We start from the raw sequence: 27,185 nt of genomic DNA on the forward strand, positions 1-27,185 counted from the left end.
TTTTTTTTAAATCCCCCAAATTTGGCGAGAAAATTCTTGGAAATATTGTCAAAAAATGAGTAAAAATATTCCAAAAAATCCTTAAAATATCTAAAGTGATTACATATATATCAGTAAAAGCTCTAATATTTTCTTTAAGAACATTCACATGAAAATCAACCAAAATCCAGTGAAATTTGCTGGATTTTGGTTGATTTTTTTGTGAATTTTCTTAAGAACATTTTTTACATTTCATTTTTTCCACCAAAAAATGTTCAAATATTTCCCAAAAATGTCGAAATGTGGACATCAGAAGTTTCACTGTGAAGATATTTTTTCCCCCCACATTTTCAAACTTTAAAATGGGTCAATTTTACCTGCAGGACAACATGAGGGTCAAACTTATTTTGACTTATTTTTATTTACTTGTAAAATTCAACTCAAAACAAGATCATTTCAAGATTGTTTGACTTAACAAGATATTTAAGATGCGTTGTCTTAAAACAAGTCCCTCCATCTGCTGAAATGTCTCTTGTTAAGTGAATTTATCTTAAATCGAGTGGGATGAGACGTTTTGTCTAAAAATAAGACACATGGACTAGGTATTTTTTGCAGTGTAGGTGAGGCCCCTGAAGGTGTATAATGAAGTGTATAAAAATGTAGGCAGTTTGAACCACGTGTAAAGGAGAGCAGGACACAACTCACAGGTGTTAGATTAATCATGGTTTTAGGGCTACAGCTAACAATTATTTTAATCGATTAATTGGTCGATTATTTTTTTTTTTATTAATCGGATAAAAAAACAGGACATTTTTAATTTCCGCCGCTTTATTCAGAAAGAGAAGATTTGGACTGACAGAGCAAAAAAGATCATTGTAGTGAAGTATTCGTCTTCAACCATCGACAGAGGCGTAAGAAGTTACTTTAACCCGTTTGGTCTAAATGCAGTTCATCCTGCTTCACTCCAACACAGACCAGCGTCTTCACTCAGACTTTGTGAGAAAATTAAAACTTGAAGCTTAATCTTTAAATTATTAGCACCATTGTGGGCAAGTTACCTTTATTCTTAAAGCATAATCAAACCCTGCTTAAGCTGATTAAAGTGAAATAAAAAGTATCATACACACGTGTCCTATCACTGTCATTAATCAGCTAACACTAGCATCAGGAGAGCTAGCAGAGAGACCAACGTTACGTTTCCTCACTTAAAAACAGAACAAACGTAGGATAACGTAGTGACTTATCTGCTGTTGAGCTCCTTCATCCTCATCGGAGACTCCAACATGTTTCTGTTTCAGGTGCTGCATCATCACCGTGGTGCTCCTGTTCCATCTCGTATTACTTTTGTAAAGCTTGCATGTTACGCATGTTTTTTGTTTTGTGAAGCGTGAAATGCTGCCACACTTTTGAGGACTTCGGTCAAACTGTTTTCTCTGTGCTGGTCATGTTTCATTTGTTGAATTTACTTTTCCTTTGAATATACCGCCTCCGCTCTGCATCCACCTCGCTCTGTTCAACTCGCTCTGCAGGTGGAATTTTTTGGTTTTTTTAAACAAAACTTTATTTCGGTCAGCCAGCATTGATTTAAAAAAACCCAAAACTTTATTTCAGTCATCCAGCATTGACAAAGCTCTGCAGGTGGAGTAGACGACTCCGTGACATGGCGAGTGACGCATGAATCGTGCGACACAACGAATCGATAATGAAATTCGTTGCCAACGCTTTTAATAATCGATTTTTATCGATTCGTTGTTGCAGCCCTACATGGTTTTATACATGCAACATACACACTTCTCCTCCACATGAACAGCTAAAATTTGCAGGGTTTCTGCAGGGTATTAAAAAGCATGAATAGACATTAAATTGATTTTGCGAAAATTAAGGCCTTAAATGGCATTAAAAATCATTAAATTTCATTCACAGTGGCATTAAAAATTCTTTCTGCAGTTTTCAAGAAAAAGTATTTGATCATAATAATATGTAATTGTAGACTGCGATTTGTCAGATGTGTGTATCTGCATAAAAATGCCGAAGCATTGCCATAATTGCTCCGGTCGGTCGGGTACAATTGAAAAAAATTGCATGTTTGGAAAGTGGAGGAGAGCTGGGAAATGGAAATTCCAGCAAAAAACGCAAGAAAACGTGAAATTCAGAGAATGACTGCAGCCTGTGGGTGGTCAGGGGTGATTTCCAGATTCAGAAATAGTGAAATGTAGGGACAGTTTTCATAGAAAAATCATCTTTTACAACCAAAAACAAACCAGTGTAATTTGTGGAGTTCATGGTCAGAGCATTAAAATTTTTACAATATAGCATTAAAATGTCATTAAAAAGCATTAAATTTGACTGGCTGATTTCTGCAGAAACCCTGGTTTGTCTCTAGAATTTCCTGTTTTTGTGCAAATAATAATAATATCATGCCATGGACCGGGTTAACTGCAGCAGACGGATACCGATTGGCTGGAAAACTTGCTAGAAAAATCTCTGTTAACGCAATTAACTGCCAATAACCTTCAAATGGACACCGTTTGTGGCTCTAACATTGATAAATATCCTCACATCTGTCCATCATTCCCTCATCTAATGATACATTCATTAATTATTATATTAAATTTTATTTATGTAGCGCAGATTTACAACAAATGGCATCTCAAAGCGCTTAGCATAGCAAAGTACAGACCTTACAAATTACAGAGAACAGAAAACTCAGGAATCATTGTTATACTAAAAATCAATACATAGATGATAGATATATACCAGATATCTGCTATTATTCTTCATCTGTCAAGCCAATAGATGAATGATAAATAGGTTCTTGAGGGCATCTATTTGTTTTCCCTCGTATAGCATTTAAGGACACTTTCAGGCCAATTTATCTGTCATCTATTGGTCTGTCAGTGATGAATATTTAAATGGATGAGTTGGTGAAAGTAGGTAGATTGGCCAAATTTCCAATTAATTCCAGATTCCAGTGTCAGAATATACATAATATAGGATTATTGACAAGAAACTGAGCGTCAGACATTAACAAATTTATTTTTGTCCGCAAAATTGGCAGCACACATGAAAATTTAGTATCAAAAACACCTTCCTGAGTCACAGAGCAACGCATTTAGGAGGCAAAACTCCAGTAAATTTCGATCTGATGGATAAACATCTCATTCTGTGCGATTAAATCACTCAGTTCTGCTTTTCTTAGTTCTTAGTTGTTGCTCGGCTCTTTAATTTTGCTTCATTTGTTCTTTTTTGCCCTTTAATATCTTATTTTCTAAGTCTTTATTTAATGTCTACTGTTGCATGAAGAGAGAGTAATGAAATTCCGATTCTTGGTATGTTACGTACATATTGAAGAATTGACAATAAAGCTGACTTTGACTAAATGTTATGAGAATTAGTCATGTTAACTGAATATTGTAAACTTTAAGCAGAGTAGTTGTAGCTAACATTTTCTGAGTTGGTTACATGTTTTAAAATTCTACAGTTTTAGGCAACAAGATGAGTAATAAGATAATATAAGATTAGATTTGGATCTTTACACAAACAGCTCATTAATTAACCCTCGTGTCGTCCTGCCGGTCAGAATTGACCCGTTTTAAAGTTTGAAAATGTGGGGAAAAACTGTATTTATACAGTGAAACTTCTGATGTCCACATTTTCAACATTTTTGGGAAATCTTTGAACATTTTTTGGTGGGAAAAAAAAGAAATGTTAAAAATGTTTCTTAAGAACATTCACATAAAAATCAACTAAAATCCAGCGAAACTTGCTGGATTTTGGTTGATTTTTATGTGAATGTTCTTAAAGAAAATATTAGAAGTTTTACTGATATATATGGAATCACTTTAGATATTTTTAGGATTTTTTTGGAAGATTTTTACTCATTTTTTGAAAATATTTACAAGAATTTTCTTGCCAAATTTGGGGGATTTTTGTTAAATAAAACTTTTCAGGGAAACTTTCAAGAAATTATTGGAATTTTCTTCCTGAAGGTTTTACAAATTTTCAGAAATTTGGGGGGTTTTTTGCAGAATTTTTGGATTTTTTTCAGACAAGGAAACAATATTTTTTGGTGCCCATAAATGAGATTAACAGGAGGGTTAAAAACAATTACGATGCAGAATATTACTTACATTCCACCAAAACACACTTTCCTATACATCTTCACAAAAATACATCTAAACTGTCTGAAAATTAGTGAAAGATCATCTTATGATAATACAGTAAACTGACCAGGAGAATATTCTGCTCAACTCTATGCAACTATGTCTGTGTTCATTTAATCCAGCGTTTGGATTATATGCATGTGGAAATACATAATCACATAAGCTCAATATAACCAGAAGCTGAAAATCATAATATGTGGGTAAGGTCCATGTGTGAACTGTCCAAGGCAAGATTGATCAGATTGTTTTGTCAACCCTCAATACATCATTTCACCTGCTCAGAACACGTTGTTCAGGCTGAACAGAGATTGTATAAACATGACATTCATCTCCTGAAAATGAGGAGAGAATCAGGTGATTCTAATATATTAATGGATCTATGACACATTTTGGGCAGGCTGAAGAGTTTTATTGAACTTAATGTATTCTGTGACCATGTTTAGTTCCTCTCAAGACCAGTTTGGTTTGGTTTTACTCTTTCTGTACATCACAATAAACCTAAAAATGGACCAAAGATCACTGACTTTTGTAATTTTCTTCTTCTCAAGTGTGTTAAGATAATTTATCATAATTCTGTGAATGTGGCAGCATGTTTGTCAATTTGTGTTTAACACCTCGGTAACATGAGATCAGCTGAATGAGTTGTTCTTTGATTCACAGGTCAAAGTGGGAAAGTGTAACACACCAAAGCCCGGCTTCTTTGACTTTGAAGGACAGAGAAAATGGTATGTGGCCTACATTTCATGTTACAGTAAATATTTTGTAATCCGTCTATCCATTATTGATGCATTGCTTAACCCTCGTGTTGTCCTGCGGGCACAAAAAATATTGTTTCCTTGTCTGAAAAAAATCCAAAAAATCAGCAAAAAAATTCCCCAAATTTCTGAAAATTTGCAAAACCTTCAGGAAGAAAATTCCAATAATTCCTTAAAAGTTTCACTTAAAAGTTTTTTTAAAAAAAAACAAAAATCCCCCAAATTTGACAAGAAGATTCTTGTAAATATTTTCAAAAAATGAGTAAAAATCCATCCATCCATTATCTATACACCGCTTATTCCTCACTAGGGTCATGGGGGGGCTGGAGTCTATCCCAGCTGACTCAGGTGAAGGCAGGGGACACCCTAGACAGGTCACCAGTCTGTCACAGGGCTACATACAAAGACAAACAAGCACTCACACATTCACACCTACGGGCAATTTAGAGTAATCAATTAACCTCAGCATATTTTTGGACTGTGGGAGGAAGCCGGAGTACCCGGAGAAAACCCACGCATGCACAGGGAGAACATGCAAACTCCATGCAGAAAGATCCCGGGAAAGCCGGGACTCGAACCAGGGACCTTCTCGCTGCAAGGCGAAAGTGCTAACCACTATGCCACTGAGCAGCCCCTTGAGTAAAAATCTTCCAAAAAAAATCCTAAAAATATCTAAAGTGATTACATATACATCAGTAAAACTTCTAATGTTTTCTTTAAGAACATTCACCAAAAAATCAATTTTTTTGGTGAATGTTCTTAAGAAACATTTTTAACATTTCTTTTTTCCACCAAAAATGTTCAAAAATTTCCCAAAAATGTTGAAAATGTGGACATCAGAAGTTTCACTGTGAAAATATATTTTTTCCCCACATTTTCAAACTTTAAACGAGTCCGTTTTGACGCGCAGGACGACACAAGGGTTAAATTGAAGTACTTGTTAGTGTGTTTGATAGAGAGATGACTAGCTCGTCTATGCAAGTTGCACCCATGTTACTGTACGTCTGCATGTGAAAAACCTAAAATCCTCATTTCTACTGTTTAAATTTGAAGCACTTTTAAACTTGAAGTCACAAACTATTAAATAAATTGTATTCATTACACTCACAATACTAATATTATTAACCAGTTCTTAAATTATTGTAACTCTACTTCACATTGTGTGTTTACCAGTGTTACTCTGATGTTTTTATTTACTTCAAAATTTTTTGCTGATCATTCCAATACGCAATGCAGATAAAAATGTTCATCTGTAGTGTTGTACACGACTGATAAATAAGTTGTGCTATCGTAACAGGCAAGCCTGGAAGCAGCTGGGAGACATGGAGCCGGAGCAGGCGATGCAAGAGTACATTTCCTGTGTCAATGTGTTAGACCCTGAAGGCAGCACCAAGGTAATAATATTATTATTTATAATAATTACTCATGAGAAGTCGGATCCTAACCGCTGTATATTCTGTATTATGCTATGGAATTTTTTAATATTCTGGATTCTGTGATGGAATAGATTATACATTAATCTTTGTAAAATTAAAAACCATAAAAATATTTGGGTGCGTTAATTATTACCTTAGAAAAGAAAGCTTCAATAAAACCCTTTTAACCGTCCTGTTGTCCTCATTTACGGGCACCAAAAATATTGTTTCCTTGTCTGAAAAAAATCCAAAAATTCAGCAAAAAAATTCTGCAAATTTCTGAAAATTTGCAAAACCTTCAGGAAGAAAATTAAGAAATTAAGAAAATTCCCTTAAAAGTTTTATTTTTTTTAAAAAATCCCCCAAATGTGGCAAAAAAATTCTTGGAAATATTTTCAAAAAAATGTATAAAGATCTTCCTAAAAATATCTAAAGTGATTCCATATATATCAATAAAACTTCTAATATTTTCTTTAAGAACATTCACAAAACAAATCAACCAAAATCCAGCGAATTTCGCTGGATTTTGGTTGATTTTTTTTTGTGAATGTTCTTAAATATTTTTAACATTTCTTTTTTTCCACCAAAAAATGTTCAAAGATTTCCCAAAAATGTTGAAAATGTGGACATCAGAAGTTTCACTGTGAAAATATATTTTTTTCCACATTTTCAAACTTTAGAACTGGTCAATTTTGACCTGCAGGACGACGCGAGGGTTAAGTGAATGATCTGAGTAGCCTCAGTTATAACTGAGTTACAAACACGGTCAAATACATACTTACCTTGTTGGCTGTAATCCTTTTGTTCTGTTTAAAACTCTGGCTTGGTTTGTCACATGTGAGGATACTGAGCTGAAGATCATTTACACATTCAGAGAATATTATCTGTCTGTGTTTAGAGTACTGCTGTTCTGTTACTGAGACCTTCTATACCTGATTACAACATGTGGCTAAATCACACTGAACTGGTAATTCAAAATCGTCAAAACTTGGATTTGGTGAACTTGTAGAGGTTGGAGGTCCACAGTCAGAAGAAAATGATGACAAATATAGAGCAGTCTAGTGTCACTGCTTCACCTTCAGGGTGCAGTAGACAGCCTTTACCAGCAGGTGTCAGTATCAACCCGTTGTTTCAGGCTCCTTTTTCTGTACATGTAGCATAAAAAATGCCTGAAAAAGTTGCATTGTTTTATTCAGCATTTGGTGTTTTTGGACGTGAATAATGTAAGAAAGTGTTCCAGTATTACAGCTGCTGAGACGTTCCAGTTGTGACTGTTTACGTCTCGACACACTAAGGAGAGTTGCGTTGCCATGGACAGGTTGTCCTGTGGGGCAGAAACTTTTAGTTACAACAACAACAAGCTGGTACTGTCTGCTTATTTTGGAAGAGTATTATCAGTGGAACACGTAGAGGAGCAAATTTTACATCAAAGTCAGATATTAAAAGCAGCATTTTATAACGATGATCTACAACTTACAGCCCTGAATTCTGTGGCAAAAGTTCAGTAAATGGGCTCACAGTTTAATCCTGAATGGAAGAAAGGTTCTTTAAAGTCTCTGTGATTCTGTAGAAGTTGTGTTTCACAACATCCGTTCCAGAGGCAGAGATTCTGTTAAGCCTCGTGTCGTCCTGCGGGTAAAACTGACCTGTTTTAAAGTTTGAAAATGTGGGGGAAAAAATATATATATTTTCACAGTGAAACTTCTGATGTCCACATTTTCAACATTTTTGGGAAATCTTTGAACATTTTTTGGTGGGGGGAAAAAAATGTACCAGTGATTGTCATATTTATGTCATATTGTCATATGTCATAAACATTAAACTGCTGCACTTTTACTGTTCACACTTTAATATATCTCATAATGTTTATGCTCATGATTGAATTGATAATTTATTTTTAGATTGTGACACCTGGAGTGGATGTAAAATTGATTTGTTTGCCGTTTTTAACAAAATTCAAATGTGTTTTTCAGAACTTGAAGATTTCATGTGTCTATCTCTCTAATGTATGGAGTTAGAAAATGTAGGAGGAAATTACAAAACAAGTTCCAGCAAATGAAAGGTCTCATCTTTACTTACATATTGATACCAGGATCATCTTCTCGACAGGATTCCTTGTGTTTCAAACCTAGACATATTTTACATGTGAAATTGGGACTGACCTTTATGTACTTTAAGGACCTGTAACTCAGAAAATATTGAAAGTATGAAGGTGAAACTTTGCATTGCTTCATTAAATACACTAATAATAAAGAATTAGGTGGCTCTGAGAAGGTCAGGTGGGAACTTTTTTAACATTTGGTTGATTTTATAAGACATTATCCACCTAATACATAAAATAACTAGTAATAACTATGAATTATAAAGATAAAAGAACTCATTATTACCTACATGTGATATCAGGCTCATTTTCTAACCAATATATGCATATTTTAAGTGACATTTCTGCCCACACCTAAGCACTTCAAGGACCTGTAACTCTGAAAATACTCATAATATGAACGTAAAACTTGGCATGGCTTCTCTGAATACAGTAAAGTTATTGTACAAGAAAAACCAGCTGATTCTGAAGAGGTCAGATGGAAGGAACTGATTGATTTTTCATTGAGTGCCCCACATCTGACTTTAGAAATATCCAGTATACTAATAATAAAGAATCGGGTGATTCTCGGAGTGTCAGGTGGGAACTTTGTTAAGATTTGGTTGATTTCTATATAAAATGATCCATATAATACATGAAATAACTGCAAAAAACGTTCTCTACTTTGATCTATGGTTACTACTGCAGGTCTGACGTATCCGTACAACACATCTGGATAAACAGATCCTCACTGAACATGTAGTTTTTCAGGAGGATGGATTCAGAGTCACTCAACAAGAACAACCCCAGAGAGGGGGAATTGGGTTGTTTTTCTATCAGAACTGAAAAGCAAAGGAGTATTATTCTGTGCCTCCAAAGGCCTGTCACATGTGCTGCTGTGCTGTTGCGTCTCTTTACACACATATTTCTTTTTTTCATTGTGTACATCCCCTCTTTGTTCTCCACCTCTGTGCTACCTGCTGCCCCCCATCATCTTTTCTACTTTAACCCCTTCACTCTTTTCAGACTCGCTCTCCCTCCTCATCAGCGTCTCTTTAATCGCCGCCAACCACATATTCAACCCGACACTTTTGGCCGTGCGGCGAGGGGGCAATACTCGCTGACTCTGCCCCCACAGCTGCACAATGCCAGGGGGGAAGAGCCCAGCGGACGGGCCGGCCAACGCACAACTGCCCCCCTGAAAAGCACCTGATTGTATTAGTGTTAACAAAGCGCCACAGCGCGGCGGCTGCTATTCTTTCGGAGGCACGGTTAAATGGTGTAAGTAGGGAGTGCATAGACAGAGGAGCAGGGGAGAGAATAATAGCCACAATCTGACCTCTGTTCCTGTCTCAATTGTTGAGCAGACACTGGCTTTATATTACATTATGCTGCAGAGGAGCAGGGCCGGTGCATCAGCGAATATTCCCAGTTTCTCAAGTGAATTAGGTTGTCCCAAAAGTGCACGCGCGGTTGTTTTGCTTCGCTTGTCATGTTCTCCCCACTCTGCCCATTTTCTGAAAATCAGATTTGTGCGGGTTTCTTTTGTGAGTCAAGGTTGGTCAGCAAAGAATAGTCTGGGCAATAAAGCCTCAGGGCCCAATGTAATATGGGATTCCATGAAGATTAACAAGAGTCGTAATTAAGACGCAATATAATTTATGCCGTTTCTGTGTGTTTTGTTGGTCGTTTATTAGCGGTGAGGTCATCTCCGGAGCCGCAGTTTGAACTTTGTCGGGTGTTAGATTTACAAAAGCTATAGGTGAGGTCATTCATGGTGAATAGATGGGTTCAACCCTTTTGTTTACATACAAAACAGTCAAAAAGTCTGACCGTACAGGATAGAAACCCAGTCTGCTGAACGAGCTACTAGTGCTCAGTGAGTTTGTGGCATACTTTTTAAGTTTTTTCTGTGTTTAAGGTGGGTGCTTTTTCATCCTCAGCGTTGTATTTTCTCACAGGAAAGACGAGGAGCAGAAAGAAGAACAGGTTTTGGAGGAGCAGCAGTCAGCTCTCTATACCAGGAGGAGATGATCAGGTATTTATATCCTCCACACAAACCACCGTTCAGACGCTGGATGTTAAAGAGAAAGCATCCGAGATTGTGTTTCCAATGCCAAAGTGTTTCCCAGTTCTTCAGGGCGCTCCAACAGACTCAGCTCTTTCCCTCCACTTGTGAATCACCACATATTTAATGCTTAGGTCAACTCAGTCTAAGTCTGGCTTTGTTAACCACTGGTCCTGATGCTGTATTCCATTATATCCAACAGACCGTAGCTGCAGTTAGAGCCCGGAGACGTCATACAGTCCTGATTTATGTTAATGAAATATATTCTCCATTTACTCTTGCCTGGCAGACTTACTCAAGCTTAAAAAAAGCCCCCCCCCATCATCTTCATTTCAATGAAAAGAGAGCTCTTTTGGAGATGAAAATGAGATGTGTGAATCCTGCAGGTTTTCCTCATAAATGCCTGCGTGTGATTAGTATGCACGGCGGCCAGAGTCTCCCCGTTTTAATTACGATTGTGGGAGTGATGAAGACGGCAGAGCGAGGCAGGTACAGCAGCTCTCCCAGAACGCTGCTCCTCCTGGCGTTGCCCCGGCGGCAACATTGTCCCTCCAGGGGAAACCGGCGGGAGGGAAAGGCATTATAACATGGCACAAACACACACCTCCCTAACACATAAACATACACTTTTTGGCCATACGTCGCTGCGAATTTTCATCCGAATCCATGCGTAACCTGCCAGAGCTGTCACACTCACTGCTCTGCTGCATTTCAATTTGCTCTTTCTCGCACACCAACACACACTCCATATTAAACAGCTAAGCACCTGTTAACCAGACACACAGTTAATTGCATTGCTCATCTCAGGCTGTGAGTGTGTATCGACAAAAGCGGGATTGATTAGCGATATCCCCGGGCTACTGAGCTGATCAGTGCGTGATTGAGGAGGTTTTGAATGCTACATTTGTAATTCCCTGAAAAAGCATCCTGATAAACAGCGGAGGCTTTGTTGTCCGAACGCTTTGCCGGAAGCCAGAGCTGAGTTATTCCACTTCTCATTGTTCCTCGGACCTCCGTGGAGCTCGGCCACGTTGGGGAGCCTCCTGTGGGGGGAAGGCGGTGACAGATTGTGTAGGTGTGCGCGTGTTTTGATGGATGGCGCGGCCGTGGTGTTGATCAGCGAAGCTCAGGCCAGGTAGATGAGTGTTTTCTGCACCGCTGCAACCAGCTCGGCCTGATGGATGAAGGACATATCTGCCAGTACACCGGACCGGACGCACACATATGTACACAAACACGACGCCCTCGGTACCCCGGTGATGACAGAGTAGCCTGTGACCTTCCCAGGATGCTTTGCGGCGCTGCCGATGTCACATTGTTCATAGGAGCCGCATTAATCATTAGGCTGTTTATTGCCTGTTGGAGTCTTCGGATTCATGTGTGCTGGAAACTAACAACACATGTTCATTTGTTAGCTTATTTTCATGATTGTGATTATTATATAACCTTACACTGTCTGCTTAGGTGTGTGTGTGTGTGTGTGTGTGTGTGTGTGTGTGTGTGTGTGTGTGTGTGCGCGTGTGTGTGTGCGTGTGCGTGTGCGTGTGCGTGTGTGTTGGCTCGTGCTTTATACATGTGTCATACACCCGTCAGGCCAGCCCTGTCCGACTATCGACGAAAGACTGATGAGCCGGCCTATTGATTAGTTGCCGGGGGAGACGGATGGCGGCCACACATCAGGGACACTTGGGGTCACGGTGGCCATCAGACGAGGAAGTGGGTGTGGCCCCCCGAGTGCAGCCTCATGAATAAACATAGCAGCAGTAATCAGGAGTATGTAAATGAATGTGCTCATACATAACCCGGCTGTGATAAAAAGTGTAATGAGTTATTCATAATTCACCGAGGGCTGATGAGAGGATGGCGGGAGGAGGGAGGGAAGGAACAATGTGAACGAGGAGGTGAAAGAAAAGGAAGTGAAGAGGGACAGAAAAGAACGAGCGGCAGATGAAACTTTCTTTGTGTCTTGGTGCGTGGGATAGTTTTAGAGTTGTGCTCTCGCTTCGAGCGTTGATTGCGAGTCAGAAGGTTTTGATTTGTTGATGTTGAAACTACACGTGACAAACTGGCAATTTTTTCAATGACTTGTGTGTTTACTGCAAAACGCATCCAACATACTTTTGAACTTGAAAACATCCAATCAATGCATTTTTGTTTTATGTAATATGAGATGCCTAATGAATTCAGCCACTACTTCAAGCTAAAGGAGAAAATAGTTTAGGAATTTTCTCCTTCAAAAACATCAATTTCAACAAAGGAGTTTTCTTTTTATAATCTTGTGTTACCAAATGTGTGGGGCAGAAAACATCTGCCATCCAGTGGGCCTGAGGTCTCTGTCACTTTAACCCTCATGTCGTCCTGTGGGTCAGAATTGACCCGTTTTAAAGTTTGAAAATGTGGAAAAAAATATATTTTCACAGTGAAACTACTGATGTCCACATTTTCAACATTTTTGGGAAATCTTTGAACATTTTTTTGGTGGAAAAAAAGAAATGTCAAAAATGTTTCTTTAAGGACATTCACACAAAAAATCAACCAAAATCCAGCGAATTTCACTGGATTTTGGTTGATTTTTATGTGAATGTTCTTAAAGAAAATATTAGAAGTTTTACTGATATATATGTAATCATTTTAGATATTTTTAGGATTTTTTTGGAAGATTTTTACTAATTTTTTAAAAAATATTTACAAGAATTTTCTTGCCAAATTTGGAGGATTTTTTTTAAAATAAAACTTTTAAGGGAAACTTTTAAGGAATTATTGGAATTTTTTGTGCAGAATTTTTGGATTTTTTTCAGACAAGGAAACAATATTTTTTGGTGCCCATAAATGAGGACAGCAGGAGGGTTAATATTTACTCAAAGCATCTTCACATTCTTTAGTGAAAGAAAAGTAATCTCATAAACTTGTCCAACACAATTGATCTAGGACTGAGAAACTGTGATTTTCTGATAATTAAACTCTTGTTCTTGGTTTTACATGTGACCAGTAGCTGTGTTAACACCAGTTTTTTGCCTGTGCAAAAGCCAAATGCGGCAGGAAAACACTGTGTTTTGGACGAGATGCATGTTGAATACTAGTGTGCTCTAAACTAGACTAGTCAAAGTAGCCTCCAACGGGAAACGGGTTTAAGTACACCTCTGTACAATATTAATAAAATGACCAGTGATTGTAAATTCTGTTACCTCGCATTACCTATAGTATTTCTAATATTAACAGTAGAGTGTTTCTTCTTATGAACAATCAGTAAAAGAAACAACGTTTTAAAGACTGCACTTCAAGGCTTCACTGTATTGAGGAAAAAAGGACATTGTAATATTTAGTTTTTCTGCAGTGTGGAAAAATGTACATGAATTTCCACCCGGTGGCTTGAAAATCTCTATTTGTGGTGGCTTTGTGTTGCTGATTTAAGTGGTGAAACAAATTGTTGCATCTTGTAGTGGCAGCAATCACAAGGAAACTGAATATTTAGCTGGCCCAAATATTGCTATACAACTGATTTCTCTGTGCAACCAAATCTTCATTTTCAGTGTTTCTTTCTTGTTATTTGCTCATTTTTCTGTGCACGTTTGGAGCCTACAAATCAACAAACTCTCTTGTAATTAAACTTAAAAAAAAAAAAAAAAAAAAAAAACTCTTGGTGTATCCAAAATCCTTCAGTATGAGTAAATTGTGTTCTAACAGGCAGGTTTCTCTTGTAGTTTAGTAGTTTAGAACCCCCAGAGCTAGAAGACAGTAGTGGTTGTAAAACTGCCCAATTTTGGATGTAACTTCCCCAGTCTGCCATCCTTTCAAGCCATACTGACGGTCCAGAACCTGCATGTGCTGCTGCTGGAACTTCCACAGCTTAGTGTACATATCCCTGTTAATAATGCAACTGTGAACTGATATTGATATATGAGTATTAGAAAAGCTACATACAGTCATATACAGTCATTTGTAAGCTGAACATTTTATACTTGAAAGATAAACTTGCTCTCTTTTTTATATTTCTGTCCTAATGTATCTCAAATTGTCCGTCTACCTTTAACCAAATTTATGGATAGTGGGATTAATCCGAGAGCACTTGAATGTACCATTGGGAGAAAAAATAGTGAAATTTCTAATATGTTAAATAGAGCTGCCATAATTAATCTAGTAGGTGTCAGCTTTTAAGGTAGATGTGAACTATTTTGATAATTTTAATTTATCATTTTGAGTCTTTTTTATAGTCGAGATTCTCTGATTACAGCTTCTTAAATGTGAATATTTTCTGGTTTCTTCTCTGCTCTGACAGTAAACTGAATATCGCTGGGCTGTGGATAAAACAAGACGTGAGGATGGCCTTTGAGAAACACTGATAGACATTTTTCATCATTTTCTGACATTTTGTAAAGTAAACAACTGACTGGAAATAATTCTTACCTGCAACTCTGCATCTAACTCACAAATAGGAAGAGCGCTGACCATCAAATCCTTACAAAATGTGAAGACCTCATATTGGTTAATGACATTTTGTGTGCAGATGTTTTAGTTTTTAAATTGAAGAACCAAGACAAAGACATGTGCTGTGTTAGATGCTTTACACTGAAAAAATATATTTTAAAAAAATCAAGTTTTTTACAATACAATGACTTTATTAATCCCCGAAGGGAAATTCAATAAATTATGAGCTGTTTCTAAATTAAGCTATATACAGTTATAATCGAGACAAAATTAATTCGTTATATTGAAACTAATCATTGGTTGCAGCCCTAACATCAAAGCCATGCATCCATTTCGTCAAGCTCATGGAGGTTTGTAGAAATTCAACATCATTTGGGGGAATCCCAAGAAAACTATTTGTTTACTTGTGTATGAAACAAAACGAAGGGAAACAGTATTTTTCTCAGTTTAGGCTCTTTTGATATTTTGTGCTTGAATTGTTGGAAGTTTCTCAGTATAAACAGAGGGCTGGTAGTCACCGGTAGCCTTGACAGAGCCTCATTGTGATCCAAACCTCCCCCCGGTCTTCATGGGGAAGCCGCCCTCTGCCGGAGCTCTGGGACTCGGAGGCCTGGGAGCAGCAGAGCAGGCAGGAACTGGGGATTTGGGCTTGACTGAGGGACTGCGTGGGAGTGGTGGAGCGGGCAGGTACGCCGGCCGCTGTCACACAATAGAGCACTAAATTCAATTAATCTGAATGGCCGGCGTGGCTAAGAGGGAGGGGAAGGCGTAAAGCTCTAAATGAGATTTTACCCCTTCTCTCTCTACCTCCCCTCACCCAACACCTCCCCGCCACTGCTGCACCCTGCTCCCCCCCCAGCACTCCCTGCTGCCCCCAATGCCAGGAGGTGATTAGAGACACAGATGTAATTAGAGGTGGGATGGTGTCTCCGTCAGTGTGTCATACGCCGGCGTTCCCGAGGGACGTGGCACGTGTGGCTCTTATATGAAACAAGATATACGTTTATCTGCTATTTCTCTGTTTGATGACTGAATAGTAGCAGTATGCTGTTAGCCTAGCCGCTGTGCACACATTTACCATATTTATCATTATAAATGCAACGTAGATAAAGGGTCAGTTCATCCAAATTGCGCATTTTTGATGTCCAGCTTGTCAGAAATCCATGTATGAGATTTCAGTTGTCATAGAGGTGAAAGGATTTTGTTTTCTGCTGCTTAACTGCAGTGAAAAATAGCATTTTTTAAAAAAATCCAACATCAGTTTCTGCAATTTGTTGGGTAGAAATAAGTTCAAAATTAATAGAAAACAAGGAAACAAGGCTCTAAATGTGTAAATGTTTCTTGTATGAAACAAAATGTACGTTTATCTGTTATTTCTCTGTTTGATGACTGAATAACACAATTTACAATAACACAATTTACCATGTTCAGCATTTTTGTGCAACGTAGCTAAAGGTTCAGTTCATTTAAATTGCATATTTTTGATGTCCAGCTTGTCAGAAATTCATGTATGAGATTTCAATTGTCATAGAGGTGAATGGATTTTGTATTCTGGTGCTTAACTGCAGTGAAAAATAGCATTTTTAAAAAATCCAACATCAGTTTCTGCAATTTGTTGGGTAGAAATAAGTTCAAAATTAATAGAAAACAAGGAAACAAGGCTCTAAATGTGTAAATGTTTCTTGTATGAAACAAGATATACATTTATCTGTCATTTCTCTGTTTGATGACTGAAAACTAGCAGTGTGCCGTTAGCTTAGCTGGTGTGTACTTACTGGACATAGGCATTTTCATGTAATGTAGCTAAAAGGTCGGTTAGCCCAGGTTCCGTATTTTGGATGCTGCTTTGGACATAGTTTTGGTTTTAATTGCCTAGCTTGTCAGAATTTCATTGAGGAAGTGTCAACTGCCAACCGTACCATAGAGGTGAAAGGATTTTGTATTCTGGCGCCAACTGCAGTGAAAAATTGCACTTTTGAAAAATCAACCATCAGTTTCCAGAACTTCTATGGGTAGAAATTAATTAAAACTGCTCCCACTGAAGTTTAGGGATTATCTGGAACAACCAAAGCTCTGAAGATGGAAATATTTATGCTGGTGTTAGGAATTAAAGCACAAAAAAGCGAGCAGCACAAAAAAGTCCCTCTGAAACCTGAACAGAGGAAACAACCTCATGTGATCCTTTAACTTTTAGCTATTTAACTATCATATATGGTGTCAAGAACTACTTATTTATTGTTAGTAGCTGTATGTTGCATGATCTTTTATAGATATCTGGCTTTACACAATAGTTTAACACGAATTTTCCTTCTTTAACCTGTTGCCATTGTTTAAGTGCACTTGTTCTTTATGTGGAAATACTTCAAAAGCAAAGAAAACACTTGAGTCAAATTCCTTGTATGTGCTCACATACTTGTCCAATAAAACTCCTTCTGATTCTATCAATGATGGTAATAAAATGAAGTGGACTGACCCTGCTTCTACCTCTCTCTCTCTCTCTCTCTGTTTTTCTTCCTGCTTTGCTTTCAGGGAAGAGGATAAAAACATCTTTGACTACTGCAGAGAAAACAACATCGACCACATCAGCAAGGCCATCGGCTCCCAGAAAGTGGACGTCAATACTAAAGATGAAGAGGTATCTGCGCAACACGGTGCCAGGAAATATGCGAAGTGAAGCTGCGGCGGCTCGGATGCGAGACTTGCTATTAATAGTGCCACTCGAGTAGATTATTACCATGACAACGCTGTCATTTCTATACATGCTGCCGAGTCCGTACCAGCTGTGTGGCGTCGCGCTTTGACCCTCCCAGTGCAGGAGGGCAGGTGAAAATGATGGGAGATGCGTCGTGAAAAATACAGGTCACTGGGGGATAGTTCACGCTGCTCTTTTTGCAATCGTTACATAATGGTTTCAGTGATGTGCAGCAACACACACACACACACACACACACACTGCTCAGACTGAAATGTGTAAAGTGTGTGAGCTCCTATCATCATGGCGAGGTGTTTTCTGGACTGACCCTGAAATCCATTCATCTGTCGTTGATTCATTATCGCCCGGGCCAAATAGCTCGATCCCTAGCCGCTCTTTCATCGCAGATAAACGCTCAGTCGGCCGGTGAGTTCACAGTCTGAGGCCAGATGGTTGAGGGACCTTCGCACACAAAGCTTTGTCTGTTCCCGGCTCATTGTTGCAGTTCAGTTTAGTCCACAGCAGAGGGCAGTGGTGAAGTTTCACAGCAGAGGGAGGCCTGATGTGCTTCTACAGCTCAGACACAGAGATTATCTTTCACGTCACTCACCTTTTTGTCACTAAAAATCCTCCTGTGTTGCATATTTCTGGTAGTTATCAACAAATTTAGTTCAGAATTTAAGTGTGTGACACATTAGGACATACTAGGCAAATATTAACGCAAAGTGCACTTTCCTCTTTCCTCTTGTTGCTTGGATTCAGATTTTATTGCTTTTTTATAATTAACATTTTTAATCTGAAAAACAAGAATCTAGAGAAGGAATAGTGTTATTTAATGGTTTGTTACACAGATCTATCCAGGATTATTGCTGATAAAGTCACATAAAAACCACAAACACGAACGTAAGAGCAGACTTATTTCTGCATGATAAAACATTTTCAAAAATCATGAACCTTTTACAAAATGAAATTACTCTATTTTGCACGTAATTCGTGTGAAGTAACATGTGGGAGAATACAGTTCCTTGTTTAAACCATGACAGTCTAATTATACAGTTATATACCGTTATTTTACATGGTTTGGTTTAAACTGGGAAGTACGTCATTTGGCGTATTTGGCAGCAAAAGAATTTCTTGCTGAATCTGGCATGTGAGGAATTAAAAGATTTCCAGCTGTGTATTTATTTATTTCTGCCAGATGACCCAAAACCCAAAGACAAACCAATTTATAGATTAAAATTCCGCCACAGTAGGAGGTAAATCCTGAACTGTAAGCATTTAAAGAAGTGTGGAAGTTCACCTGTAGACTGTATGAATGAACTAAACCTGAACAACAGTCTGTAGCTGCTTCTTAGATCTTCTTTTAAGACTCTTTTTAAAAAAATTTTTGCAATTATTTTGTATTATTTTCATGAAATTCTTTTTATTTTGTTTCATCACGGCCTTGTTTTTGCTGTAACTGCATCTCAATTTGGATGTTTTATGTTTTATTCCATCTAAATTACCATCCTACATGTTCCTGTAGTTTAGATGTAGAAGCAGCTGCATCATGTTTTGCGTATTTACTGTTTTGTACAAACCCTTAAGTGTTTCTGTTAGAGCTGAGAAATAAAAGAGGATGAAAAAGAAGAGCAGAAAGAAGCAATAAGGTTTTCAGGAATGTATTTGCAACACATCGTGCATACATGTACCGACCAGGGCGTGCATGTTGTGTGTCTGGTTGGACATTAGAGTTTGTACTGTGCTTAGAAACTGTTAATCTCCTTTCAGAGCAGTGCTTCTGTGCTCTACAGCAGGCAGGAATTAGTCCAACTCTGAATTAGGAGCAGAGAGGCTTTTACTTTTTCACCTACAGGACCAGAGAGTGATAAAAACCTTCTAAATAAATCCTCTAAAGCATTTTCTAAATGACAAATTGTAATTTTTAATGACTTAATTTTCTTTTGGACGCGTTTTTTCACCACTGCAACGCCCCAGAAGCCCACATATCTCATTACTGAGTTTGTATGGTGGCCTGTTAGAGCCAGAAAACTCCATCAGTTAGCAGCAGCTCACCTGGAGGGGAGGGAGGGGAGGGAGGGAGGCCACCTTATTGGTATTCTGGCCTGCCTCATAAGTATCCATTTTAACATGCAGCCTCGGTGATCAATATGATTTAAGCAACAGAATTGGACTTGGAGAGTTTGCTTTACCTAATTGGCCTCACTGAAAAATGAGCTTGTGTGGTTTTATTAGAACGAGGATCTTGGACCTGAGGAGAGGACGGTGTGTGTGTGTGTGTGTGTGTGTGTGTGTGTGTGTGTGTGTGTGTGTGTGTGTGTGTGTGTGTGTGTGTGTGTGTGTGTGTGTGTGTGTGTGTGTGTGTGTGTGTGTGTGTGTGTGTGTGTGTGTGTGTGTGTGTGTGTGTGTATGTTTGTGTGTGTTTTAGATAGAGTAGGGGGCTGGTCATGTTTGGAGCTCGGCATCCCATCCATCAAGCTTTACAGAACATGTGCAATTTGTCCCGGAGACTTCGGTCTGAGCTGTGACCATCTCCTGGTCCTCCTGGCAAATACACGAACACAAGTCCAAACATCTCATCGCTCCATCTGCAGGTCTCTGTGGAGCTCTGAGTGCTAAAATGCAGCATTTATTTAGTCTGCAAGCAAAGAAACGCATTGAAGTCTGCGTAATATTGAGGTAGAGGAGAGAAAAGGTGATGATAGGACACTGCATGCAATGAAACTAATTTTAATATCAGGGTTGTTCCTGCTCAGAATGGACATTTGGAGGGAGACTTTGCACTACAGCCAGCATGATCGTTCCGTATATAGTAAAGATGCACTAAGTTAAGATCAACTTTATGATCCCTTAGTAGGAAACAAGACCAGAAATGTAGTAAAATGAGGATAAAACTAAGGACTATGTACACCGTTTCATTTTTACAGATATGACAATATGCAGATGGATATGTATAAATATGTGCAGTTATCTTATTTGGCAAATATCTACACATTTTCCTGGTATTTCTGAGCATTTTTGTTCACCAAATGCTCAGAAATAACAGGAAAATGTGCTTTTTTATTTACCAAATGTTCAGAAATAACAGGAAAATGTGTAGATATCTGCCAAATGCGGTACCTCATTTCTCATTGGTGCACATTTCATAAACAAAAGTGTCTGTTATTCTTCCATAAATGCAACCCATGTTACCAAAACCTGTTGAAAATGCAGGTTTTGTGACTTTAAAATGGTTAGAATATGATTTTCCTCCAGCTAAAACCTCTCTGAGAGTGTGCTACAAATGTCTCTGCAGGAAAAACCCGGAGCCTTGCCTTTAACATTCAGCCGTCCAGTCATATTTTTGTGCATGACGTTAACAGCAGTTGTGTGCTTTGTGTTGGCAGGGTCGCGCTCTCCTGCACTGGGCCTGCGACAGAGGACACAAGGAGCTGGTGTCGCTATTACTGGAGCACAAAGCCGACATAAACAGTCAGGTGAGCTGCAGCTTTTCTCTTTCTGTCTCTTCTCTAAATGTGTCACATTCAGTCTAAAGCACAATTTGTCTGAAGGAGGTTTTCAACAGTGAAAAACAGTTTTTGGCAGCAATAAACTGCAGTCAGGTTGAGCCTACAACTCAGATTATGATGATATGACACTAGACAAAAGACGGCTTTTGTTCTAAATATCTGTAACATCTCATTTGGAGTGAAGTGTTGCTCAAACGTCAGGTTTCAGGCTCTCTTTTAGTTTCTGTTTATCATGAAACACCATTTGTTTTGCTTGCATTAGTTTATATAGGTTAAAAACAACTTCAGCTCCCATGAGTTCTCCTAGAAAACATACTGTGGTCAGTTAATGGGGCCCAAATACAATACAATATGAGCGCTCATGCGATCTGAAGTTGTTTTTAACTTATATAAACTAATGTTAGCAAAACAAATGGTGTTTCATGATAAACAGAAGTTAAAATCTAAGTTCTGTTGAATATTTTGGCTGAATTTTGAGAATTTCTTGTTTTTCAGACCTCTGCATTTTTGTATTTTCACGCTCAAGACAATCATCTGAGCTGGAAAGCCATTTTAAAAGTTCAGTATCTCAAGAAATATGACTCCCACAGATATGAAATTTGGTGAGGACACAGAGTAGTTTCTAGCAAATCCAAATGATGAAACAACTCCAGGAAAGGTCAAATTTTTAATTTTTAGCCCTTGAGAATGAAGAAAAGTACAAAATGTTCAAACAAAAATGGAATTGTAGCCCCAGAAAGTACTTATCAGTGTATATATATATGGATGTATCCATATTTCCTACTAAAAATACAGTCTTCTGTTGACATTTCACCAATTTTTGAGGCTTTAACATCAGTAGGATTTGGTGTGTAGCAAGCATGGAAAGCTAAATTTCCAGTTTTTTGCTATTTCAACAAAATATTGATGCGTACACATTCACAGGAGCACAAAAACTGCTTTGCCTAGTGGTATATATGGTCAATACATGGGCAAAGTTGCTGGTCGAGTTGAAATTTAGCAGCATATGAGGCTGCAGCAATTCTGTCTGTGTCGTCACCAAAGTTAATGGCTATGCGAGTTACATTTCTGGAGATATTGTAATCTAAAATGGCTTTTTGGGTACGATTGTTGTCTCTCAGTGAAAATGCAAAAAATCCCATGTGTAAAAACATGTAAAATACTCAAAATTCAGCCAAAATATTTCACAGAACTTAGTTTTGGAGCCTGAATTAAAAATTAGTGAGACTCTGGTGCGACACATTTCTTGAATTCTGTCTGAACTGACACGAACTTGCAGCATCACTGTTACATTATTAGATTCTACTATTGGAAACACATAAATAACTAAACTCTGGAGTCGGACTGAAGTGTTTTGGGGGGGGGTTTCAGTGGAAAAGCACAAGTTTTATGCATATTTTATTATTATATGTAATTCTAGAAGTCACTATTGAATGCGTTTGATGCAGATGAATAAATATCAGATTTATTCTCGATGGAGTGAAGAAATTCCTGTTTCTGTGACACCGATCCAAACATATGCACAGGTAAACCGAAAGGCAAACCGTGACATCTCCAGCATCCCCATTGCCCTTCTCTTTTCTCCCTCCGTCCCCTCCAGAAGGTCACCTTTAATTCACTTTGTGCCACAGACAAATCCCTCAGGGCTTTAGCAGACAGAGTTAGCTGGTAGCTAGCCTAGTGTTTAGGCTCACCAAGGTTTAGCAGCGTCCAGGAGGCTTTAGCTTTGGCCGTAAGCTGGCTCAGCTGCACATCGGAGAAATTACTCCTCTTCCCAGCCCGGCGGCACGACACGGCGCACTTCATTGGGCTGCACACTGAGGTTTTAACTGTAAGGACGAATCAATTGGAAGTAATCAGGCAAATTGTTTTACGTTGCACAACCCACATAATCAGGACATTTCACAAATGACTTTCTCTTTTGTGGTCATGCGTGGCCCCTTTTGTTTTGAGCGCCTGCTGGGAGGGAGGGTTGGATTTGTGGCGAATGCCTCATAAAAGACTTAACAGTGGGATAACTACGAAACACTTCACTGATGATTTACAGCCATATCAAGATAATGACGGCAGAAGAGGATTGATGTATAGACGGAAGCTTTTGTCCTTTTTTTTTTCAAGATCTAGTGCATTTACAGTCATGTATCTATCATTAAAATATAAATTAATATCTCTCAGTGCCAAGAGTTTTCAGCAGTCAAAGCCAGAAACATAAATCTTTGCACAGGTAGTGATGTTGAAGGGAAGAGTTTGAGCAGACTTTTAATATATTTCTGGCTCACTTTTGTATGATTTTGCTTCACTTTTTTGTTTGTTTCTTCCTTATATATGACTTGCAATGAAGCAAACAGAGAAGACTGATCAATTTAAGTTGTTTAAAATCCTACGTTTGGGAAAAAATGTGCACCAAAACTTATGCAGATGTTTTAGAAGCTGGTTTTGTAGCCAATCAGTGCACAGATATAAGGGTCTTTGCAAAATTGGAGGACATTTTACGTCCCAGTCATGACCCTAACCCTCATTTCAAGTAATCCATCTGCAAAATACTAAAACATGCAGTTGTTGTGTAAATTTATTTGTCCTGAGACCAAGTCTGAAAAAAAATCGGAGAAAAGAATGTTTGAAGATGTTTTTAAAAATACCAAATGAGTCTGGAGTTCCCCCTAAAATACCATTTTTCTCTTGTCCCACCCAATAAAACAGTTAAAATGAAATTTAAATTGTCTTTTTTTGGTATTTTTTTTTTCCATTGATGTCTCTTGTAATTGTGGGGACTTTTTTTTAATCACTATGATATTTTAAATAATTATTATGCCTGGAAAATGTGTCCCACAACAACCATGTTAGCATAACCTTTTTTAGCATGGTAGAAGAAGAAAACAGTGAATCACACGTTTTTGTTGTTTTCTGTCTCGTTTTTGTCATTTTATGTCCAGTTTTTGTCATTAACATCATCAAGCAGTTTTCCAAAAAAAAAAAAAATAGGTAGAGTAAAGCTATGTCCTCTCTTCTATTTTCCATCTTTTCATCCCATTGTCAGCCTTGATTGAACGTCTCACTCTACCTCATATTATCAGGATCAAACTCATTCTTTTGACTGTTTTCCATCAGTCAGTTTGTCCTCTTGGTCAGCAGTAACAGCAGCTAAATATCTAGCTTCTACTGCTGAGAAAAAGATCACATTAGCATGGATTAGCAACCCTGTTACTGTGATTAGAGTAGGGTTAGCAAACAACACATAACATGGAATAAAAATGCTACCATTGATGTGGAAACTGAGCCAATCAAGCCTTTGATAGTTTATTACCTATTATTGATGAATATGTTGCAGAAAATTGTAAAAGCGAAGGTTAATTTTTCAAAAATTTTGAAGCCCAAATGTCCTCCAGTTCTGGAAGGACCCATAAAGTGGATTCATGCATTCAGGCCTCTCCACCTGCCGTCTCTCAGGTGTCAGAGCCGGTCGGCAAACAGAGGAGGCTGAATATTAAAGAAACTGGACCTCGGCGTCAGAGTTACTGGTAGCAGATTTATGAGGTGGCAAAGAGGTGGCGGAGAGAAAAATATGGTGCAGCTAAATCATACCACTCTGTCGCGATGCCAAATTATCTCACTATGTAAAGCTTAGAGAACGATATGCTTCTCATTAGAACCTGCTCGAACATCCTTTTGTTCTGTTGGTGGTTTCTCATCTTGGAGTTCAGTCAAGGAGGAGAGAAGTGGAGGAAGAAGGGAAGGAAAGGAGGGTGTTTTTGTTATACTGGGGAAAGATAAAAATTCGATGGGCAGTTTTATGTTTCTGTCCTTTCGCCCGAAGCCCCTCTGACAGGAAACAAAGACTATGTGAGGCTGTTCATGAGAGGAATAGAGGAATGTTTGGGTTGTTTGCAGGCTATTAGAGCGACCAGTAATCTCTCTTGACCTCTACCAACTGCCGAGCAACCAGTAAATAAAGATCAAACATGATTTATGCTTAATTTGTTGATTAAAAAAGGGGAGGGGGACTCGAGACTTAAAACAAAAAGTATTATTATTTGCCTGGCAGAGGAGGAAAATCATTTGAAATCAATCAACTGATTGTTTTAGTGAATTGTTCCCAAACCCTGGTAACCTGCATTAAGGGCCGGTTTGATAGTTAATCCAGGATCAAGGCAGGGAGGGACGACAATAGGTAGCCGTTTGAATACGCAGATCACAGATCAGCCACCTGCCAACTGTAGAATCAGGTCCTGGTGTTGGTTCAGTACATTAAACCCTCCTCCTTCTGCTGCTGCTGCTGCTGCTGCTGCTGCTCACCGTATCACTGCTGCCTCACCTAATACTCCCACAGAAAGTGGGACAGGCGGCAGCAACTGTGAGAAAAAAAGATCACAATAAAACCCCCTCTCATGTAATAATGGAAATTAAGGCTTAAATACTTACATCTTTGTGCTCTGATGTATTTAAGCACATTAATGATGAATAAGCTTAAGTTTAGGACATTCCATCATATCGTGACAGCAGCAGCGAGAACAGATGCAAACAGGATGGAATCAGCACTAATTAGTGTTTGGTGAGCTTTGTTTAAATACATAAAGAACAACAATTTTCAGGACATTAAGACTTTCATCCCTAAACTTTAAACTTAAAATTCGCTCAAATAAACAAAAGCTGCACCCCTTAGAATTTAAAGAGCTTCTAGGAGCACTGTGGATATAAAAACTTACAATTTGTGGAATTTCAATGGTTATTTTTATGAAATTAATACCTATGTGTTGTTACCTTCTAGAGCTATGTAAAGTATTTGCTTATATAGATATTTGCTCATTATTGCATTGATGGTGACATACACCACTGTTCAAAAGTTTGAGGTCACTTAGAAATGTCCTTATTTTTGAAAGAAAAGCTTGTTTTTTTCAGTGATGTAACATTAAATTAATCAGAAATACAGTCTAGACATTGTTAATGTGTTAAATGACTATTGTAGCTGGAAACAGCTGATTTTTAATGGAATATCTCCATAGAGGTACAGAGGAACATTTCCAGCAACCATCACTCCTGTGTTCTAATGCTACATTGTGTTAGCTAATGGTGTTGAAAAGCTCATTGATGATTAGAAAACCCTTGTGCAGTTATGTTAGCACATGAATAAAAGTGGGAGTTTTCATGGAAAACATGAAACTGTCTGGATGACCCCAAACTTTTGAACAGTAGCCTATATCTATATATAAAATTATTTAGTCTATTGTATCATGTATTAGAAGCTGATACAGAAGCATAGTTTATTCAAACAGAGATCATAGTCACATAATGCTTTTTTTGTTTTATTTCGTTTTTCCTTTTTTAAATTTCCGTCTCAACAGCCATTTTCAGGACATTATTTGGACTTTAATCTCTAACTTTAAACTTAATTGCTTTTTCGAATAGTGACTAAAATTTGATCAAATAAAGAAAAGCTGCTTTAGTTTGAATTTAAACAGCCTCTAAGAACTCGAGATGTTCAAGGAGCCTGCTTGCTTATGAAAAACTTACAATTTGCAGAATTTCAAGGGTTATTTTTATGAGATACCTATTTGTTGTTACATTCTGAGTCATATATACATTACAATGGCTGATTAAAAGCAAGAAAGTACAGTGTAGAAATGTCAAAGACGTGTAACAAACTAATACAGAAACGAAGTTATTTTGTCCAGAGATTACAGTCACATAATGTTTTTTTTTTATGTGCTAGAATGAACAAACACTGCATCTCTTGAGAAATAGAACAGTCTGTAGAAAGTCTTGGGATGTTCAAGGAATCCTGTTTGTTTCAAAAGAACTAAATCAGTTTGCAGAATTTGAAGGGTTGTGTAATGAAATACTGATGTGTAGTTACCGTCTAGAGCTGTGTGAAGTCTTAGCTTATAGAGATATTAGCTTATTATTGCAGGGATTACATTTATTATATTTACATAATGATTACATTTATTTAACTCTAGAACACTGGTAACTTTTCCTTTTTTTTCAGTCTTAGCATAAACCATCCCAAACTTCATGTATGTCACATTTCTTAAAGCAAATTCAGAGAAGAAAATACCTCAGGAACCTCTGGTAACTCAAAAAGGGCACCTGGGGGATTTTTTT

At 38.0% G+C, this 27,185-nt stretch overlaps 1 protein-coding gene across 1 annotated transcript in view; it reads left to right on the top strand.

The window, feature by feature from the left end:
• The window catches only part of acbd6 (acyl-CoA binding domain containing 6), a 56,478-nt gene that overhangs the window by 1,060 nt on the left and 28,233 nt on the right, over positions 1 to 27,185 (top strand). The window contains exons 2-6 of the mRNA XM_055019005.1: positions 4,803 to 4,867; positions 6,195 to 6,291; positions 10,354 to 10,430; positions 17,415 to 17,520; positions 20,964 to 21,053. Coding sequence (XP_054874980.1) covers positions 4,803 to 4,867; positions 6,195 to 6,291; positions 10,354 to 10,430; positions 17,415 to 17,520; positions 20,964 to 21,053 — 435 coding nt within the window. The remainder of the gene's footprint in view (positions 1 to 4,802; positions 4,868 to 6,194; positions 6,292 to 10,353; positions 10,431 to 17,414; positions 17,521 to 20,963; positions 21,054 to 27,185) is intronic.

Source organism: Amphiprion ocellaris, chromosome 2 (genome assembly GCF_022539595.1).
Source record: "Amphiprion ocellaris isolate individual 3 ecotype Okinawa chromosome 2, ASM2253959v1, whole genome shotgun sequence".
NCBI lineage: Eukaryota > Metazoa > Chordata > Actinopteri > Pomacentridae > Amphiprion > Amphiprion ocellaris.